The 22,538-nt window shown below is 39.9% G+C and overlaps 1 protein-coding gene across 6 annotated transcripts in view; it reads left to right on the top strand.

Moving 5' to 3' along the window:
* Positions 1-22,538, top strand: part of BPTF (bromodomain PHD finger transcription factor) — a 156,399-nt gene that overhangs the window by 36,108 nt on the left and 97,753 nt on the right. For all 6 annotated transcript variants that reach the window (XM_055320077.1, XM_055320086.1, XM_055320047.1 and 3 more), the window contains exons 2-3: positions 5,459-6,281; positions 19,667-19,890. In XM_055320077.1, the coding sequence (XP_055176052.1) occupies positions 5,459-6,281; positions 19,667-19,890 (1,047 nt within the window). The remainder of the gene's footprint in view (positions 1-5,458; positions 6,282-19,666; positions 19,891-22,538) is intronic.

The raw sequence follows: 22,538 nt of genomic DNA, 5'->3' as shown, positions 1-22,538 counted from the left end.
GATGTATATTTAGTTTAAAAAGAAAACAAAATTTTGACTTTTATAAACTGTTGCATTAAATTTTTTTGTATGTACTTGAATGTGTATGTGCATATCTGTAGGATAAATTCTGAGAGGTACAATCTCTGGGTCAAAGAGTTATGCATTCAGATAGATTTTGCCAAATTGCCTTTTAAAAAATTGAGACAATTTATACTTTCCCAATAATGCTTCAGAGGGAACTGACCTATATTTAATATTAGCTTTCAGAAATGCTCACATTTTCAATATGTATATGATTATAGTCATATTCTGAATAGAAACTGTTTTGTGGTTTCCAACTAGATGTATAGAATGTAGAACTTATGGGCCTTTTTTTTTTTTTGCCTCTTTTTCCTTTTACCTCTAATACTTGCAGAAAATGAACAGACTTTAGTTTGTTAATACGAAGTTAAAATGAGCTGTTAAAAATCAGATCTGTACAATGGTTATCCAAAATCTTTCAGAATGTATGAAAGCTGATGCTTCAAAATTAGACATGAGGGGTCCATGGATGGCTCAGTGGGTTAAGTGTCCGACTATTCACCTCCGGTCATGATCTCAGAGTTGTGAGATGGAGCTCTGTGTTGGGATCCGTGCTGGATGTGGAGCCTGCTTAAGATTCTCTCTTGGGAATCCCTGGGTGGCTCAGTGGTTTAACACCTGCCTTTGGCCCAGGGTGTGATCCTGGAGTCCCAGGATTGAGTTACACATTGGGTTCCCTGCATGGACCCTGCTTCTCCCTCTGCCTGTGTCTCTGCCTCTCTGTGTGTCTCATGAATAAATAAAATTTTTATTTTATTATTTTTTTAAAGATTTTATTTATTAATTCATAGAGCCTCATAGAGGCACACACACACACACACACAGCAGAGAGAGAGAGAGAGAGAGAGAGAGAGAGAGAGAGGCAGAGACACAGGCAGAGGGAGAAGCGGGCTCCATGTAAGGAGTCCGATGTGGGACTCGATCCTGGGTCTCCAGGATCACACTCTGGGCTGCAGGCGGTGCCAAACTGCTATGCCACTGGGGCTGCCCATAAATAAAATCTTTAAAAAATAAGAAAAAAAGATTCTCTCCTTCTCTCTCTGCCACTCTTCCCCCCGTCTAAAAAAATAAAAAAATTAGACATTAAATGAATTTAGACAGTATTTGTTACTGGTTTACAAATAGATTACTATTAGCAGTGTTTATATACACAGTTATATACACAATATAAACAGTTATTGTGTTTCTCATTTTAAAAAGCCTACTGGATACAGAGTCGAATACTTTTTAATGAGTACTCCCTTATTTGCCAGTGATAGGAAACCAATGTGTTCGCTTAAGCACATGGGGAATAGTTTTGTTTTCTGTAGCTAGAAAACTGAAGGATATTCTCCCCCAAGGCGTCAATAATTATCAGTACTTTTTTTTTTTAAGATTTTATTTATTTATTAGAGACACAGAGAGAGAGAGAGGCAGAGAGACACAGGCAGAGGGAGAAGCAGGCCTCCATGTAGGGAGCCCGATGTGGGACTCGATCCCAGGTCTCCAGGATCACACCCTGGGCTGAAGGAAGGCAATGCTAAACCCCTGAGCCACCGGGGCTGCCCGAATTATCAGTACTTATATCTTACTTCTGCTTCTGTTCATCATCCTTATTCCCTTCTTCCACGAGGGAAGCAGAGATGGTTTAGTTCTGGACAGCTCTGGCCTCCTGCATGGGAAGAAAGGGCTTGAGAGAACTCTCACTTAACATCTGAATATAAAGTCCCAGGCAAAGAGTCTCACTGGCCTGCCTTGGGTCGTATCTTCATGCTATTGATGAGAAGATGGACTATAGTGTGATTGGGGGCCGTATCAGAATCACTTATATCCCTCATAGGGATATAAGGATTCCTTATAGGGAAAGGAAATTCTCTATAAGAAATGATGCTGGGTAAATACTAATAAAATAAATATGTCAAATTCTCTTTAGCATAAGAGTTGGGTGTTCTCCTGGGGAGATGGAGTAGATACCATGAAAAGATAATTATAATATGAACAAACATGGTTTGAAGAAGGCTACAGGAATTCAGAAGAGCCTGAGGAGGTTAGAATCAGCTTTTGAAGGAAATGGTAACATACAGAGTTAAATCTCAAGGTGATGGTGGTCTGTTCTACACCTGTTGATTTCTTTCTTCATGAGGTCCCTTGTGTCTATCTTGGTGGTGTTCTCAGCCAGACTCTGAATCTATGTCTTCATCTGTGGTTAATTGCAGAAGATGCCCTGCCTCTGCTCTGTTCCCCCTGTCCTTTTTATTCTATATAGTGAAGCCAGAGACGTCTCTCTGGAACATTATTCTCTTGTCTGTGCCCTGCTTAGAAAACCTGTAGCAACCCTCATTACTGCCAGTATAAAGTACTGTACAGACTCCTAAGCCTAACATTTAAGGTCGTCTACATTCTTGGGGTCCTCAAACCGCTTTCCCACCCAGCCTTTCCTTCTGTGATTTTTTACTTGAATGCTCCTTGACAGCTTTTTGCATAAACATCTGAGAAGAATGCAAGAACTGTTTCTATAAGCGGGTTGGTCTCCTCTGCTGACTTGTGTTTCTTCTCTTATTCAAGGGAAGTTGAAGTTAGATCTTCCCTTTTACTACTTTCTCGTTTATATTTATGCAGATGAGTCCCAAGTAATTTCCAGGATACCGTAATATAGACTGGAGTACCCATCATGATGCTTACTATCATGATGATTCTATGATTTAATTGAATCTGTGAAAACTGGATTTGTGCAGATGGTGTCACTTTTGTGAGTTGTAGGCTCCTTTCTCAAGATATAGATTTACCAGCAGTGACTGGCCCAGGTGATCCCGTGGACTTTTTTCTGCAGAAAGTAATGGATATATTTTTAGTTGGAAAATCTTTTTGGTGAATGAAGATTTGGGTGTGAATTGTGTAAGTTAAAATACCTTGCCTGTGTGTGTGTGTGTGTGTGTGTGTGTGTGTGTGTGTATAATTTTTTTTAAAATATTTTATTTATTTATTCTTGAGAGACAGAGAGGCAGAGACACCGACAGAGGGAGAAGCAGGCTCCCTGCAGGAATTCCGATGCCGGACTCGATCCCGGGACTCCGGGTTCACACCCTGAGCCAAAGGCAGATGTTCAACCTCTGAGCCACCCAGGCATCCCAGCCCTTTTATATTTTTAAGCATACTTTTTTCTCCTGATACCATATGCACCCTTTTAGTTTGCAGATAATGAGACTAAGCTAGAAATGAGGAGGGCTAAGGAATGAGGGAGGGAGCAGGCAGTTAAGAGTTTACCAGTAACCCAGAATCATGGTTGATAAAAGTTAATTATACAGAAGTGAATTTAGTGTTAATTGATCTTGTTAGAATTATTTCCTATATTTAAAAAACATACATCTCCTATTCTGTAAATATCATTGGAAAGTGGGATCCCTGGGTGGCGCAGCGGTTTGGCGCCTGCCTTTGGCCCAGGGCGCGATCCTGGAGACCCGGGATCGAATCCCACGTCGGGCTCCCGGTGCATGGAGCCTGCTTCTCCCTCTGCCTATGTCTCTGCCTCTCTCTCTCTCACTGTGTGCCTATCATAAATAAATAAATAAAAAATTAAAAAAAATATCATTGGAAAGTATGAGAATAATAATAGTAATACAGGCATAACAGTTTAGGAGAAACGTGTTTCTTTTAACAAGTTTTCTTATTTATATAGCAGGGCTTATTAAAATACCTCATAGATTAAGAATTATTTTTTTTTAAGATTTTTTTTTAAGATTTTATTTATTTATTCATGAGAGACACAGAGAGAGAGAGAGGCAGAGACACAGGCAGAGGGAGAAGCAGGCTCCATGCAGGGAGCCTGACGTGGGACTCGATCCCAGGTCTCCAGGATCACACCCTGAGCTGCAGGCGGCGCTAAACCGCTGCACCACGGGGGCTGCCCAAGAATTATTATTTTTAAAGATTCTATTTATTCATGAGAGACACAGAGATATAGGCAGAGGGAGAAGCAGGCTCCCTGTGGAGCCCAATGCAGGACTCCCACAACTCTGGGATCAGGACCTGAGGCCAAAGGCAGACAGCCGCTCAACCACTGAGCCACCCAGGCATCCCAACTCACAGAATTAAGTAAGATCTTTATGCTTGGTACAGACCAGGGTCTCAAGTTTGCTATATATTGATACATTTATATACATACATATATTCCTGGACATCACATCTTATAAATTGGGGAACAGGTGCTTGAAGTGGTTCAACTGACAACTAAAAAACACACACAGTCTTGTGTGTTTCCTCCCTGAGCCTCCCTTTTTCCTTCTCCCAGCACTGGGACTCTCCTCCTCTCTTATTTCCTCTTTCTTTTCTGTCTCAGCCCTAACTTTGTGCTTCACTGTGGAACCCCCCCCCCCCCATGTGGCTCTCAGGAAGCATTTCTAGCAGAGGAAAATGGGTGCTTCACCAGAGAACTTCCTGTCCAGTGTTGAGAGGCATTTCTGTATCGCAGCAGACACAGGATGGGCTCTTTTGTGTCTTTTTTCTTACACGGGGATTTTTTTTCACATTTATGTTCTTCTCAGAGCTTTCTTTTTTCCTTTTTTTTTTTTTTTTTTTAATATTTTACTTATTTATTCAGGAGAGAGAGAAGGCAGAGACATAGGCAGAGGGAGAAGCAGGCTTCTCCCAGGGAGTCTGATGTGGGACTTGATCCCGAAACTCCTGGATCATGCCCTGAGCTGACGGCCGACTCAACTGCTGAGCCACCCAGGCGTCCCTTTTCAGAGGTTTAATTAATGCAGGTTTTTTTTTTTTTTAAATCATGGTTGCCTCTACACCATTTATCCCCTGTAGATAATTCAGAGCTAATTATAATTGAAAATTTTTTACTTGTAGTTTTTAGTATAATGGAGAAACTTTGAATTTAGATTTTCTTTATTGACTTAAAAATTAAAGCTAAATCATTACTTATTGGTATTATTTTAACTTGATAGTTATTAGAAAAATAGAAGTATGCTTATCTGGTTTTTGAGGTATGTGTCCCAATAGGAAAAGCTAGAAAACCCTCAGTTTTTGGAAATGATGTACTGATTTGTGGGGTGCCTGGCTAGCTCAGTTGGAGGAGCATGTGACTCTTGATCTTGGGAGTCGAGAGTTCGAGCCCCATATTGGGTGTAGAGATTGCTTAACTAAATAAATTTTCTTTTTTTAAAAAAAGATGAGTGATCCCTGGGTGGCGCAGCGGTTTAGTGCCTGCCTTTGGCCCAGGGCGCGATCCTGGAGACCCGGGATCGAATCCCATGTCGGGCTCCCGGTGCATGGAGCCTGCTTCTCCCTCTGCCTATGTCTCTGCCTCTCTCTCTCACTGTGTGCCTATCATAAATAAATAAAATAAAAATAAAAAATTAAAAAAAAGATGATGTACTGATTTGTAATTATGTCATTTCTTCCTTTATAGGTAGGCGAAAACCAAGGGTACATCGGCCTCGTTCTCCGATATTGGAAGAAAAAGACATCCCACCCCTTGAATTTCCCAAGTCCTCTGAGGATTTAATGGTGCCTAATGAGCATATAATGAATGTTATTGCCATTTATGAGGTACTGCGGAACTTTGGCACTGTTTTAAGGCTATCTCCTTTTCGCTTTGAGGACTTCTGTGCAGCTCTGGTGAGTCAAGAGCAGTGCACACTTATGGCAGAGATGCACGTTGTGCTTTTGAAAGCAGTTTTGCGTGAAGAAGACACTTCCAATACTACCTTTGGACCTGCTGATCTGAAAGATAGCGTTAATTCCACGCTGTATTTCATAGATGGGATGACGTGGCCAGAGGTGCTGCGGGTGTACTGTGAGAGTGATAAGGAGTACCATCACGTTCTTCCTTACCAAGAAGCAGAGGACTATCCCTATGGACCAGTAGAGAACAAAATCAAAGTTCTGCAGTTCTTAGTTGACCAGTTTCTTACCACAAATATTGCTCGTGAGGAATTGATGTCTGAAGGGGTGATCCAATATGATGACCATTGTCGGGTTTGTCACAAACTTGGGGATTTGCTTTGCTGTGAGACGTGTTCAGCAGTATACCATTTGGAATGTGTGAAACCACCTCTTGAGGAGGTTCCGGAGGATGAATGGCAGTGTGAGGTCTGTGTAGCACATAAGGTGCCTGGTGTAACTGACTGTGTTGCTGAAATCCAAAAAAACAAACCATATATTCGACATGAACCTATTGGATATGACAGGAGTCGGAGGAAATACTGGTTCTTAAACCGAAGACTCATTATGTAAGTAAATCGGTCTTAATTTTTGTGTGTATTTAATATTAAGCCAGTTTCCATCATGACTGATATAACAGCTATGCTACTGCTGTAATAGTAAACTTTTGTGATTTAATGAGTTATATAGTTATTTCCAACTTGAAGGAATATGTACATTAACAGTTTCTTAAATTACAAAGAAAGAAAAATGTATAGAAAAACACAGATTGCACACAGTGTATTACTTGCCTGGGGTAGGAATTAGAATGTTACAAGGCATATGCCACTGTGGGCCTTTCCCTGGTTATGTTCCCTACAGCCTGCCCTGAGGTAATCTTCACCTCAGTTTTGGTGTTAGGATTTTCTTGTTTCTCTTTTTAGTTTTGTTATGTCTATACGTAAAATGGACTGGCAAGAATAAACTAGTTGTCTTATGAAAGGTCAGTTTTGTCATTATTTGTTGTAGTCTTGCAGGAGAAGATGAGCTCAGCAGACTCAGTCATAGTCTGGCTTCTGCTTTTCTGAGGGTTTTCAAGAGGCTCTTCCAGGCAGGTCAGTGGGAAGGTCAGGAGGCAATCTGGAAAAGCACAGAGTATTTACCTCAGTCAGATGTTGGGCAGGGTTGTAGTGTGGACTTGGTTTTGACATCTTGTAGAAATATGATCAGAGGGAGTGGGCTTCTCTGTATTTTTAGCTTCTGAAGTCTTCAAAGCCTTCTTTCATCTCTCGGAATTAGGTCAAATCAGAAAATCTCTGGTGGGATGAAATGAAACATCAGAGCAAGGCATGGAGAAGAGACCAGGAACTTCATCAGTACCTGGGCAAGCCATGCTAGGGAGAGAGAAGAATCTTACTCGGGCTCACCTTTTTTTTTTTTTTTCCTTAAGACTTTATTTATTCATGAGAGACACACAGAGAGAGGCAGAGAGACAACACAGGCAGAGGGAGAAGCAGGCTCCACCCAGGGAGCCCGATGTGGGACTCAATCCTGGGACTCCAGGATCATGCCCTGGGATAAAGGCCAGGTGCTAAACCGCTGAGGCACCTGGGCTGCCACTTGGGCTCACCTTTTGATTATAAAAATGGTACAACAGAGATCCTCAGAGTTTTGTGCAGTTGCCTTCTTGCAGTGTTGCTGTTGAGAAATCTGAATCCATTCATTGATTGTATGTGACCGGTATGTGACCAGTTTGGACTTATCTGGAAGCTTATAGAATCTTCTCTTTGCTTGTAGTGTTTTGCAGTTTTAAAGTGGTGTGGCCTTTTGTGAGTCTTTTTATCCACTGGGTATGTGGTGGGCACTTTCAATCTGTCAGTTGAGAACTCTTGAAGACTTCCTCTTCTCCTTTTCCCTGCTATATTTACCTTGTGCTATTATTTTATTGAACACTAGACTTCCTATTTTGGTCTTCCGATTTTCTTATCTTTTTTCTCCAGTTTTCCTCTTTGTCTTTGTTCTTCTTTGGGATATAAGTGTGTGTGTGTGTGTGTCTGTGTGTGTGTGAGAGAGATGTGAGTATATGTGGTGTTCCTCGATTTTTCTAGAAGATTTCTTTATCTTAGTTTTCCAGCCTTACTATTTAACTTTTCTGCTATCATATTTTTATTTTCTAAGAACTCTTTTGTTCTTAGAATCTTCCTCCTTAAAAAAGTACTAAAATCCTGTTTTTGTTTCATGGATGTAATAATTTTTTCTCTTTTTCTGAGCATATTAATGATACTTGTGTGTGTGTGTGTGTGTGTGGTTTTTTCCCCCCTCTGTGCATAATTTCTTCTAAGTTGCTTCTTCCTAGGATTTATTTTGGTCTCTTCCATCCTCAGATTGTTCATAATTTTCTGATCCCAATTAACATTATTGGATTATACAGCTGATTGGAAGCTCTGAGCAAGTGGGTAGGCTTTATCAATTTTGAGCTTAACCACTAGGTAATTTTCGTAACTTATTTTGTTGGACATCACTGATGGCATTATTTTTAGTCCTTCTTCTTGAGCTGGTCAGATAGCCCAGAGGCCTTTGTTGGTGTCCTGCTTGAAACATAAAGCTCTGACTGGTGTAGCCACTCGGCGTTTGATTTTCTGTATAGTAGTATCTCGGTTCACACCTGAGTACAGAACTGATGTCCACTAGTCCCAAGAACTTCGGTGTTACCTCCTTTGTAGACTAAACTTGTTAGTGGCTGAAGGGGACAGGTAGAGGTGATCTAGGGATCTGCTCTTTCCACAGCTGTCCAGCAGTTCTCTGCTGTAGCTACTCCCTTTTCCATTTTCAGTATCTTTTGGGGATTGTGATTATTGGTTCTTAGGATCACCATTTTGGTTTGGGATTGGACTTTCTTGGCTCTGTTAACAGCAGTTATCACTTGTCCATTTGCTTTCCTGCTTCCAAATTGTGTTTGTTGTTTCTGCTAATTTCTCTATCCTTGTGAGTTTAATGTTTTAAAAAATATTTCTTTAGCAGATTTTTTTCTAAAGATTTTATTTATTCATGAGAGACTGAGAGAGAAAGGCAGACACACAGGCAGAGGGAGAAGCAGGCTCCATGCAGGGAGCCCGACATGGGACCCGATCCTGGGTCTCCAGGATCAGGCCCTGGGCTCAAGGTGGCACTAAACCACTGAGCCACCCGAGCTGCCCTCCTTTAGCAGTTTTTTTTTTTTTTTTTTTTAAATTTTTATTTATTTATGATAGTCACACAGAATGAGAGAGAGAGGCAGAGACACAGGCAGAGGGAGAAGCAGGCTCCATGCACAGGGAGCCCGACGTGGGATTCGATCCCGGGTCTCCAGGATCGCGCCCTGGGCCAAAGGCAGGCGCTAAACCGCTGCGCCACCCAGGGATCCCTCCTTTAGCAGTTTTAAGAGGCTTTCAGGAGGGACCAAAATGAGATGTTTGGATTTAGTCTGTTACCTTAATTCAAAAGCTGATAAGAGAAAGAGTATATGAAGTTTTAAAATGTATATTTTGCATCTTTTGATTTGGATCAGTTCTTTTTTAAAATTTGTGTCACTTTTTTATTGCCCTCCCACTTCCCAAATACCTGGTCATGGTGTTTATTGTGCCGTCTTTTTGACCTCTTGCTAAGGAGATGGTAGCATGGAAGCTTTTGTTGGCAAGGTCATTAGAATTGGTGAGATAACTGTAACCATGTATTGGTTTGAAGGATAATGCTGTGTTTAATTTTAAGTGAAAAGTCAGTGACACTATCCATCAGGGAGCCTGATGCTTGTATTTCTCAGACATTCAGCAGTCAACAGGCCATATTCATACTTGGTCTCAAATGCCCTCTTGAAAGGGCTCAGAGTCCTTGGGATGGCTGTGAACAAATTAGGAAGTAAGTTAAATTTATTCTGTGCTCCAATTTTTCCTTCCTCTACTTCTCTTCCCTATCCCACCCTTCCTCATCCATTTATTTATTTATTTATTTATTTATTTATTTATTTATTTATTTTCCCCCCTCATTCTTTTTTTTTCCCCCCGCATCCTTTTAGATGTTCATTCTCCCTGCTTCTCACTTCTTTTTCTGTCCTGCCCTTTTGGGCCAGAAGGATACCAAAGGTGCTTTGTCCAAATATTGTAGGCCTTGACATCTGTAAGATTTATTACAATATAACTCTAAGATCTAGGCTTAGGTTTTAGGGACCCAAAGGTGGAACTACTAGTAGGTGATGAATAGCCAGCAACATTTACTGAGCACTCAATATATGCCTCATAGTGTTCTAAGCATTTTATGTTTTTTTCATTAATTCTCGCAACAACCCAATAATGTAAGTATTATTATTTTTTGTAGGTATTATTTTTGTGTTCATTTTTTAAATGAAGAGAGACTAAAGCTCAGACAGGTTAAATAACTTGCCCAAGACACTGGCTATTAGTAAGTGGGACCTAGAGTTTTTTCTCAGAAGCTGTTTAGAAGAATATTTTCAGTAACTAATTTTATACTGTAGTCTAGTTTCCAGGGCATCATCTGGAGATGTCTGCAACTTGCATCGTTTTAGTTGTTAAAATCAATGTTTGTGACTGGGGTTCGGGGTGTGTGGAGATAGTATAATGACTTTTGCTGTGCCTGGACTGGGTATTTCTGAGATCTTTAGAAATTTCAGACAAAGGCATTTTTTGAAAATATTAGTGGCATTCCAAAAAAAGTTCTATACCGTGATAAATCAGTATTCATATTTAAAACAATGCTTAGGCAAGTAGGAGAGAAAACTCTTTAAACGTAGATAAGTGTGTGTGAACCTTTGTAATTATATGAGTCAAAGGACTTAAGAAGTTACCTTTGAAGCCCTGTGGATGGATTTTTGATACATTATTGATGAAATATTTTATAAATTGAACAGTAAAATTCCTAAAGTTCTGTATTTGGCAATACAACTATTCATTTAATTTAGTTTCTTTGAAAGCTTTACCCATAGTCCCTGAAATTGCCTTTAAAAAAAAATACATATTTTTTAAATTAAGTAAGCTCTGTGCCCAATGTGGGGCTTGAACTCATGACCCTAGGATGAAGAGTTGCATGCTGTACCTATTGAGCCAGTCAGTTGCCCCTGAAATTGCCATTCTTTTTTTTTTTTTTAATTTTTATTTCTTTATGATAGAGAGAGAGAGAGAGAGAGGCAGAGACATAGGCAGAGGGAGAAGCAGGCTCCATGTACCAGGAGCCCGACGTGGGATTTGATCCTGGGTCTCCAGGATCGCGCCCTGGGCCAAAGGCAGGCGCCAAACCGCTGCGCCACCCAGGGATCCCTGAAATTGCCATTCTTGATGCATAATAAAGTACACCAAGTTTAGTGAAGATCTGAGACAAATAAGGATGCCTTTTTTCATGTTGTGATTTTTGACTATTTTTCTTACAAAGTCAAATACAAAACTTTAAATATCATTGTTAGTGGTAATTAAGTGTTCCTTGTCGATAATTTGATAGATCAGAAAGATTTAAATCTTTTTAAAAGTTAAATTACTAACAATTTCAGTTTGTTGCCCTCTTGTGGTAGATTACATGTGGACTCCTGGTGAAACTCTTGAAGTTACGTAAATTGTTCAGTTGACAGTATGTAGAGATTTGATATATGCTTTCCCTGGAGGCTTAAAATGATGAGTCAGTGAACCTACTGCCCAAGGGAGGCATACCTAAAACAAAGTGTGGGGTAATGAACAAATTTTTAAAAAGATTTATGTATTTATATGTGTGTGTGTGTGTGTGTGTGTGTGATAGTGTGCATGTGTGCGCTTGGGAGAAGGGGCAGAGGAAGAGGGAGAGAGAAACTCGTGCAGCCTCTGCACTGAAGACGGAGCCCAGTGTGGGGGTTGGTCTTACCACCCTGAAATCATAACCTGAGCTGAAACCAAGAGTCTAACGTTTAACCGGCTGTGGCACCCAGGTGTTTCTGTAGTGAACAATTTTTTTTTAAATTTATTTATGATAGTCACAGAGAGAGAGAGAGAGAGAGAGAGAGAGAGAGAGAGAGAGAGACATAGGCAGAGGGAGAAGCAGGCTCCATGCACTGGGAGCCCGACGTGGGATTCGATCCCAGGTCTCTAGGATCGCGCCCTGGGCCAAAGGCAGGCGCTAAACCACTGCGCCACCCAGGGATCCCTGTAGTGAACAATTTTTAATTGCAGTGCTAGTAGTTTATAGAAACAAAGTTTTTCTGTTATTGCTTGCTTTATTTATTTATTAAAAAGATTTTATTTATTTGACAGAGAGAGAGAGTGCATGCACAAGCAGGGGGAGCAGCAGGTGGAGGGAGAGAGAGAGAGAGAAGCAGGCTTCCTGTGGAGCAGGGAGCCTGATGTGGGGCTTTATCCCAAGACTCTGGGTTAATGACCTGAGCCAAAGGCAGAGGCTTAACTGACTGAGCACCTAGGCACCCCCTTCATCCCCTTTTATTTGTTTACTACTCATTTATTTATTTTATTTTTTAAAAAAATCTTATTTATTTATTCATGAGAGAGAGAGAGAGAAAGAGAGGCAGAGACACAGGCAGAGGGAGAAGCAGGCTCCATGCAGGGAGCCCAACATGGGACTTGATCCCAGGTCTCCAGGATCACACCATGGGCTGAAGGCAGCGCTAAACCGCTGAGCCACCCGGGCTATCCATGTTTACTACTCATTTAAAAATACGTTATTTATATAGGTTAGTGAAGCATTTAATAAAATGAAAGGTTCTTACATGAATCTACATGAGAAACCAGAACGCTGAGCAATCAACTTAGTGATCAGTTTTTTTTCCTTTTTCTAAAAAAAAGATTTATTTGTTTATATATTCATGATAGACACACACACACACAGAGAGAGACAGAGAGAGAGAGAGAGAGAGAGAGAGGGAGAGAGAGGCAGAGACACAGGAGGAGGGAGAAGCAGGCTCCATGCCAGGAGCCCGACGCGGGACTCTATCTCGGGACTCCAGGATAGCGCCTGGGCCAAAGGCAGGCGCTAAACCGCTGAGCCACCAAGGGATCCCCTAGTGATCAGTTCTAATCCAATATATGAGAAAGCCAATCTTTCTTAATTTTGCATTCATCCTATCAGTTCTTTGCTCTAAAATTGGGACTGTTAGTAAAAGAGGAACTGCCAAATTAGATTAGCACTTTTTCTTGTCACTCTTCATTCTGAATAAAATTACCTTGAACACAGCATTTAAAACTTTTTTTTTTTCAGGGCACCTGGCACAGTCAGACTCTTGTTGATCTCAGGGTCATGAATTTGAGCCTCACCTTGGGGGTAGAGATTACTTAAATAAATTCTGTGTATCCCATAGTCTCCTGGACATATTCACATAACAGGCACCTCAAACACAGCTTGTCTAAAACTGAACTCCTCACCCTCTCCCCCCTTACCTGCCTTTCATCCATTGATCCCATCATAGTAAAAGCTGCTCAAGAAAAAACTCGGGAATAGGCTTTTGTCCTGTGTTGTTTGTTGTACCTTTTCATTATCTCTTAAATATTGAATCTGATTTTTTCCATTGTCACTATCTTTCCGATAATACAAGCCAACATCATCTTGATGAGGCTACTTCAGTAGCCTCCAAACGGATTTGTATGTAATTCCCCATTCCCCAGTTCTAGTCTCTGTTCCATAGCTGGATGATTTTTAAAACAGCAGTTTTGATTAGGTCTCTTTTTCCCTCAAGTAGCAAAACCTTCAAATTACTTCCATATGTTCTTTTTTTTTAAGATTTTATTTAAAAATATTTTATTTATTCATGAAAGACACAGAGGGAGAGGCAGAGACACAGGCAGGAGAAGCAAGCAGGCTCCCTGCAGGGAGCCTGATATGGGATTCAATCCCAGGATCCCAGGATCATGACCTGAGCCAAAGACAGATGCTCAAACACCGAGCCATCCGGATGCCCCACTTCCATATGCTCTTAACAGAAAGTTCACAGTTCCCTAATTTTGTACATTTAATTCTCTTGCTTCCCACCACCAAAAATAAAGTAAAAACCAAATGCAAACATCCAAAACCTTTTTTGGCTAATTTATCCTTCAAGTCTTGGCCTACGTATGCCCTTTCCTAGGGCTTTCTTTCCCTAAACCACTCTCCCTCTTGCACCCTTGAAAGAATTTTCTTTTTAACGCATCTGTTGCACTTGTATTTATTTATTTATTTTTAAAGGTTTTCTTTATTTGTTTGAGAGAGAGAGTGAGTGAGAGAGAAGAGTACGAGGGAGAGGGAGAAGCAGACTCCCCACTGAGCAGGGAGCCTGATGTGGGGCTTAATCCCAGGATCCTGGGATCATGACCTGAGCCAAAGGCAGACGTTTAACTGACAGCCACCTAGGTGCCCCGGTGTTTGTTTTAAGGTAGATATCACATACTTCATAAGATGAGGAAAATAATAGCAACTCTTCATATTGCACCCAGTAGGTGCTGGCAGTCTTTTAAGTGCTTTACCTATTTGAACTTTTACCTTAATCCTCACAACAGCATTTTGATACAACCCCATTTTTCAGATGGAGAAGTTGAAGCATAGAGACAATAATTTATTCAGTATCACACAATTAGTAGTAAGTAACAGAATCAGGATTCAGTCTCAGGTATTCTGCCTCTAGAATGTGTAATAGTAACCTACTTGGACTGCCTGACCTCTCTGTTGCTTTAATTGCTAAATCCATGGCTGTATTAGCTTCTTGGGGCTGCAGTAACAGAGTATCACGAACTAGGTGGTATTTATTCTCTCATAGTTGTGGAGGTCAGAAGTCTGAATTCAGGGCATCAGTGGGGCCACTCTCCTTTTGGAGGCTCTAAGAAAGAATCGGTTCAAAAAAAAAAAAAAGAAAGAAAGAATCGGTTCTTCTCCCAGGCTGCCCCACACACTCTCTAAAATCAATAAACAAATTTTTTTTAAAAAGAAAATTAGGGGCAGTCCGGGTGGCTCAGCAGTTTAGCACTGCCTTCAGCCCTCGGTATGATCCCGGAGACCCGGGATCGAGTCCCACATCCAGCTTCCTGCATGGAGCTGCTTCTCCCTCTGCCTGTGTCTCTGCCTCTCTCTCTCTCTCATGAATGAATAAATAAAATCTTAAAAAAAAAGAGAGAGAGAGTGTGTGTGAATGGGGGTGGGGTAGAGGGAGAGAGAATTTCAAGCAGACTCCCTCCCTACTGAGCATGGAGCCGGAGGTGCTGGACTCGATCTCATGATGCTGAGATAATGACCTCAAATGAGCTAAAAGCAAGAGTCGAATGCTTAACCAACTGAGCCTCCTAGGCACCTCAAGGATACCAGATTTCATCTTAAAATCTTAATTACGCCTGCAGAGACCCTATTTCCAAATAAGGTCACATTCTAAGATTTCAGGTGGACGTGAATTTTGGAGGGATACTATATTCAACCCACTACTAGTATTCTTTACTGTTAAGTTTCTGTGGGTTTTTTTAAAAATGAAATTTGAAACTTCTTGTTCGTCATTAACCTCCTACTTATCTTGCCTGAGTAAAAGCCAAACAAACTTTAAAATGGAGACCTATAATATTTATGTTTGTTCTTAATTATATTTTTGGTAAATGTTTTCATTCCACCCTATCTTCCTCTGTCACCCTGTGAGCTCCTTTGAGCTGATTGGTGTCTTTAGGAAAGCCAAGCCAGTTGGGGTGTACAGAAGGGATATTGTAGGCACCGTAGGGACAGAGCTTCTATTGAAATCTTATTCTGTTTTTTTTTTTTTTTTTAAGATTTTATTTAGTGATGCCTGGGTGGCTCAGAGGTTGAGCATCAGCCTTTGGCCCCGGGCGTGATCTTGGAGTCCCTGGATCAAGTCTCACATCGGGCTCCCTGCATGGAGCCTGCTTCTCTCTCTGCCTATGTCTTTGCCTCTCTCTCTGTGTCTTTCATGAATAAATAAAATCTTTAAAAAAAATAAAAATTTTATTTATTCATGAGAGACATACAGAGAGAGGCAGAGACATAGGCAGAGGGAGAAGCAGGCTCCCCATGGGGAGCCCGATGCAGGACTTGATCCCAGGACCTGGGGATCATGACCTGAGTCCAAGGCAGGTACTCAACCACTGACCCACCCAGGCGTACATAGAAACCCCATTCTAACTCCAAACCAAATATATATATACATATATAAATATAGGGATCCCTGGGTGGCGCAGCGGTTTGGCGCCTGTCTTTGGCCCAGGGCGCGATCCTGGAGACCCGGAATTGAATCCCACGTCGGGCTCCTGGTGCATGGAACCTGCTTCTCCCTCTGCCTGTGTCTCTGCCCCCCCCCCCTCTGTGTGACTATCATAAATAAATAAAATAAAAAAAATATAAATACATATATACACACACACAAATCAATGTTTATGTAGGAAAGTTCTGGTCGCTTTTATGATTAGAGTAAATAAATTTGATTATTATAAACTATGTAAAATGTACCTAGGTCCACAAGTATTAGGAAGGACAGTTTTTCATGGGGATACCTAGCTGGCTTAGTCAGTAGAGCATGTGACTCTTGGTCTCGGGGTCATGCATTTGAGCTCCAAGTCGGGCATACATATTACTGAAAAAACAATAATAAAACAGCTCTTCTTTGAAAACATTAGCAGTTGTTCACTCTGTTTTGTTACTTATGCTTTTAATGAATTTATTCTTCTACAGCTTGAAGAAGGAGGAAATTGTCAGTGTTGTGTATTAACATTGATGAGCAGAATAAAAAATAGTTTTCAGGTGCCACATTTGTAGAGGGACGTTGAGCAGAAGAATATTAGGGTTGTTACAACTGGAAAATGTGCTATAAGAAATGATTAAAGTATTGATCATGCTGGCCTGAAAAGAAAAAAACTGAATAGAATTGTAGATGTAAAAGATTTGAAGGACTATGTGTGGAGGAGGTATTAGGTTTATTTCACATAACTCCAGGAGGCAGAACCAGGACTAATTGGTGGAAATGCTAGGTTTGTGTCATCTCATTAAAAGGAAGAACTTTCTGGGCAACGGGATAGCTCAGTTGCTTAAGGGTCTGACTTTTGATCTCACCTTTATATCTTGGTCTCAGGGTCGTGAGTTCAAACCTCACAAGAACTTTTTTTTTTTTTTTTGAGGAAGAACTTTCTAAAAGAGCAATTCCAATCTAATATGTGAAGTCGTGAGTTTTTTTTTAAGATTAAAATTGAAATTAAATATTTTCTGTTTAGATAGAAATTATGTAAGTGACAGTATAGATTAAGTCAGCTATTAGGAACCCTTTCAATATTATGTGAGTTACTTGAAAAAAGTGGAGAGACTGTTTAATTTTGTTCCCATACCATCTCATTTTCATGTTGAAATCATATGCTTGTAAATTATGTTTTCTACCCTAAAAATGTTTTTATGTAGAATATTTTTCTTGCTTCACTGAAATTTGTAGATAATTCTGAGTAAAGAGGAAAGAGCAAATAGTTAAAGAATTCAGCATCTTTTAACAAGTGAATCCTTAAGATAGATTTTTTTAGAAAGTAGAGAACCAGACTGGGGCTCCTGGGTGGCTTAGTGGTTGAGCGGTTTGCCTTTGGCTCAGGTTATGGGTGGCTGAGTTGTGGCTCAGGATGGGATTGAGTCCCGCAGGAGCCTGCTTTTCCCTCTGGCTATGTCTCTGCTGCTCTCTCTGTGTCTCTCATGAATAAATAAATAAAAAAATCTTAAAAAGAAAATTCAAAATTAAAAAAGAACCAGGCTGTTCTGTAACTCTTAGCTCATTCAGTCAAAACTCACTAAGTACTTTCTGATTTGATATTGTCACTTAATTAGATTTTTGATATAGCATTGCCTTTTAAAAGCATTTTATTAGTCTTTTTGATTAGAGGACTCTGACATCTTTAATGGTGTAAATTGGAATAAGACTACTGTCATCACTCAGTCATAAGTCAGTAGAAATACCCATTACAGAGTGAAACAGAAAGCAGATTAAAAAAGATTTTCAGTAATTTTTGTAAAAAGCTTTTAACACAGCAATATAATAATTTCATATATCACCAGATGCTGATTTGAAAGTGGAAAATGAGGAGTGTCTGGCTGGCTCAGTGGGAAGTACATGCAACTCTTGATCTCAGGGTTGTGAGTTTGAGCCCCACATTGGAGATAGAGATTACTTAAATAAATAAAACTTTGAAAAAAAGAGCAAAGTGAGATAAGATTAATTCATCTTTTTTTTTTTAAGTCTTTATTTGAGAGAGTGAGTGAGAGAGAGAACACTTGAGCAGGAGCAGAGGGAGAGGGAGAAGTAGGCTTCCCTGCAGAGCAGGGAGTCTTATGTGGGGCTCCAGGACTCTGGGATCATGACCTGAGCCAAAGGCAGATGTTTAACCAACTGAGCCACCCAGGAGCTCCAACATTTGTTATTATTTTTTTCCTTTTTGATAATTTTGATAAGCTTAACCATGATTTAACATGTCACTCCTTTCTTCAGAATTACTGAAAGACTCATTCCTGGATTTCTGCTCAGTTTTTATTTACTACCATATTTAGTAACAATAATATTTTATATTTATTCATTACCAGCAATGTGTCTAGGTGCTATAATCTATGCTTTGTTTATTTTAAAGATTTTATTTATCTATTAGAGAGTGAGCACGAGTGGGGTGAGGGTAGAGGGAGAAACAGACTCCCCACTGAGCAGGGAACCGAAGTGGGGCTCCATCCCGGGACTCCAAGATCATGACCTGAGCCAAAAGCAGATGCTTAATTGACTGAGCCAGTATGCTTTATTTTTTTTATCATTATTTATTTATTTTTTTACAATCTGTGCCTTATTATATTGCCTTTAATTGTTACAGTCACCCTGAAAGAGGTACCATTATCCCCACTTTATCAGCAAGGTTAATAAAATAGCTCAGAGACTCAGAGGGGTTGTGTCTTGTCCACGTTTGTATATCTCATAAATACTAGAGCCCATTTTAAAGCCAGATCTTTCTTAAAGTCCAATTCTTTCAACTCTATGAGTCTGCTTTTGAGTAGGCAGCAAAGTTAGACTCTCATCAGGTACCTCACACATGTTCCTGAATTAGTTGAATTAGTTTTGAACGAGAGAAGAAATATTGTCATACATATTTCTTTTTTTTTTTTAAGATTTTATTTATTTATTCATGAGAGACAGACAGAGGCAGAGACATGGGCAGAGGGAGAAACAGGCTCCATGCAGGGAGCCCAACGTGGACTCTTCTCTCCAGTGTGAATGTTGTCCATAAGAGAGGGAGAGAGAGGAGACATTGTCACTCATTGAGATGGCTTGTTCAAGGACCAGAATTTAGAGCATTTATATCATGTTGATGGAGATGTTCTAAACTGAATTGTAGTGTTAACTTGCTCTGTACCTGCCATATACTGAACATAGTTTAATATTTCTGGTTAAAATTCCGTTCATATGGTTATAGCGATGATCTCAAAGTTGACTAAAGTATAACCAAGACTGTCCTCCACCAAGTACTAACACCCTCTGAATTTTGAGATCCTGTTTCTGTGTGTCATATTTTTAGATACCTTTTTTTTTTTTAAGACTAATTTATTTGAGAGAGAGTCTCTGTGTGTGCTAGTGGGGGGAGAGGCAGGGGAGATGGAGAGACTCCCTCCTGAGCACAGAGCCAGACACGGGGCTGGATCTCACAACCCTGAGATCATGACCTGAGCTGAAATTAAGGATTAGATACTCAACTGATTGAGCCACCCAGGTGCCCCCCTACTCTGTTCCCACTATTAACTCACACATTATTTTATCATAAGCTGCTGTGGGCTAGGAAGCCAAAATAATTAGAGATTGCTTAACTAAAATGTAAGTAACTTGAGTTTGAGTGAGACATGAGGGGATTTCTTGTGAGCAAATATACTGAGCTTTAATGGGTAGGCTTTTTTTTTTTTAACATATTTTAACTCACTGGATAGATGGAAATCGTCATATCGGTGCTGTTATGTCTAACATAGAAAGTGTTTTTGTACTTCTTTTAAACAGAGAAGAAGATACAGAAAATGAAAATGAGAAGAAAATTTGGTACTACAGCACAAAGGTCCAACTTGCAGAATTAATTGACTGTCTAGATAAAGATTACTGGGAAGCAGAACTCTGCAAAATCCTGGAAGAAATGCGTGAAGAAATCCACCGGCACATGGACATAACTGAAGACTTGACCAATAAGGCTCGGGGCAGTAACAAATCCTTTCTGGCGGCAGCTAATGGTGAGAGGGAATTTTCTCAATTTACTTGTTATTAAATTTGAGACAAACTCCTGGTGTGAAACCACTACAAAAGAAAATATTAAAATTTCAAGTTATATATATTTTAATTCTCTGTATTTTTGTTTTCCCAAGGAATCTTGTTCATCCCAGCCTAAATTAGGGGATTCTATGCATTTTAGCATTTTGTCTATTGTCTAGGGCATTACTAATATTCCAGTTTTTTTCTTTAATTCAAGTATCTTATTATTGGTAGTCCTACTTCTAATTATGAGAAACAGTATTCTTTTAAAAGATACTCTTTTTTTTTAAATGAAACTTTTAATTTTAGAATAGTTTTAGTGTTAGAAGTTGCTAAGATAGTATGGAGGGTTCCATATACCCTGCACCAGGTTTCCTAGTATCTTGCATTAGTGTGGTACATTTGTCATAAGTAGTGAACCAGTATTGATATATTATGATACCTTAAGTCTATACTTTATTCAGGTTTCCTTATTTTTACTGATAACCTTTTTCTGTCTCATGATTCCATCGAGGATACCACATTATATTTGTTGTGTCTCTTTAGGTTCCTCTGTCACAATTTCTGACTGTCACAATTTCTCAGACTTTTCATATTTTTGATGACTTTGACAGTGTATTTGTCCTCTCTGGGAACCAGAATCTGAGCTGTGATAGTCAGTTTAGGAGCATCCAACCCAGGTGAATCCCTAGAATGATATCTAATTGTGTCCTTTAACTTGGGATTTTATGAGATGAAAACAGCAGAAACTACTACTGGGTTCTGAAATAGCCAGGAGTATTTTGCATTGTTGTGACAGGGATTTCAGCGTTGCAGCCCGTTCTAATGACTTGATATACCTAACCTCAAAAATAGCATAATCCTTGCAAATTTATTCCTCTGGGTTTTTTTTTTTTTAAGATTTTATTTATTTATTTATTAGAGAGAGAGAGAGAGGGAACATGAGTTGTGGGGGGGGGGAGGGCAGAAGGGGAGAGAGAGAGAGAGAGAGAGAGAGAGAGGCAGACTCCCCGCTGAGCAGGGAGCCCAATGTGGGGCTTGATCCCAGGACCCTGGGATCATGACCTGAGCTGAAGGCAGACGCTTAACCGACTGAGCCACCCTAGTGCCCTTACAGATGGATTTTATTTTATTTTACTTTATTTTACTTTAGAAAGAGAGAAAGAGAATGCAGAGGGAGGATTTTATGCAGGTTCCATGCCCAGAACAGAGCCCAACATGGGGCTCAGTCTCACCACCCTGAAATCATGACCTGAGCCGAAATCAAGAGTTGGATACTCAACCGAGTCACCAAGTGCCTGGTAGTAGCAGTTTTTGTTTTGTTTTGTTTTTTATTTTTATTTTCATTGAATGGCACTAGGAAAATTGGGAGGAACATGCACTAGTGAGGTTAAGGAATGCTAGCACTTGAGGTGCCTAGCTGGTTCAGTCATTAGAGCAGATAACTCTTGATCCTTGGGGGTTGTGCGTTCAAGCCCCACATTGGGCATAAAGACTTCTTGGGGAAAAAAAAGAAAGCTAAAAGAAGTGTTGGCAGTTGAAAATCAAACATAGTGGAGCTATGAAAGTGAGAAATAATATGGCTATAAGAAATAATATGGCTCCAATCAGTAAGTGATTGGAAACTAGATTTTCTAAATAAAAAGTTCTTTAAAAAAAAAGTGAGATACTTCCATTGATAAGTATAGTGTACTTATTAGCAAGGGTAACCATAGCTAAGGTAATTGAAATAAAAGCCATAGGTACAAAGATATGAGGAAATATGTACAAAAGAATCCTGGGATGAGTTGGATGATAAGGAGGACAGAAAGCTGGCACGCCTGGGTGGCTCAGTGGTTGAGTGTCTCTGCCTTTGACTCAGGGTGTGATCCCGGGTCTGAGGATCAAGTCCTGCGTGGGAGTCCCTGCGAGGACCCTCCTTCTCCCTCTGCCTGTGTCTTCTGCCTCTCTCTCTGACTCTCATGGATAAATAAAATCTTAAAAAAAAAAAAAAAGAAGAAGAAGAAATTCCAAATAGCTTGCTTTCTGTCTTTTTTTTTTTTCCAATGATGACTTCACAAGGTTTTTATAATCCTAGGAAACATTCTAGAGATCTACAATTTAAGAAATGCAGGTATAGAAAATTTAAACAAAGGAAATGTAAATAAGGAAATTCAAAAATAAAAAAATACCATGATACGTGGCATTAAAAATTGTTTCTTCTTGTTTACAAACATTGTACTCTAGTTGGTAAATTTATTTCTCATGGGGTGCAGTTTAGCAATTCTGAAATTACTATGTATACTAAGGTTGACCAAATAAATAGATATAATGAGAACCAGACTTCTCTTGTTAGAAGTTATAAAGAAGCAAAGGGGCAATGCTTGAATGAACCACACCAACCACCACACATACAAAGATAGAGAAATAATATTGATGTATATATACACAGATGTTAGTATACATATACATAACGTTTTCTAGCTGTTGGCTGAGAGGGTATAGAAATAGTGAAACCCTAATAGTGACAAGTATACCCAGAGTCCAAATCATGTCTTCTAAGTATCATTCTCCAATAAAGAAAAGAACGAAGACTCTTTACAGAGATGGTAGATTCTAGGATTGGGTCAGGGAAAATCTGAGGTGAGCC

Source organism: Nyctereutes procyonoides, unplaced genomic scaffold, assembly GCF_905146905.1.
Source record: "Nyctereutes procyonoides isolate TBG_1078 unplaced genomic scaffold, NYPRO_anot_genome, whole genome shotgun sequence".
Classification (NCBI taxonomy): domain Eukaryota; kingdom Metazoa; phylum Chordata; class Mammalia; order Carnivora; family Canidae; genus Nyctereutes; species Nyctereutes procyonoides.
Note: the sequence above shows the minus strand (reverse complement) of the source record. Positions and strands in the feature narration are given on the sequence as shown.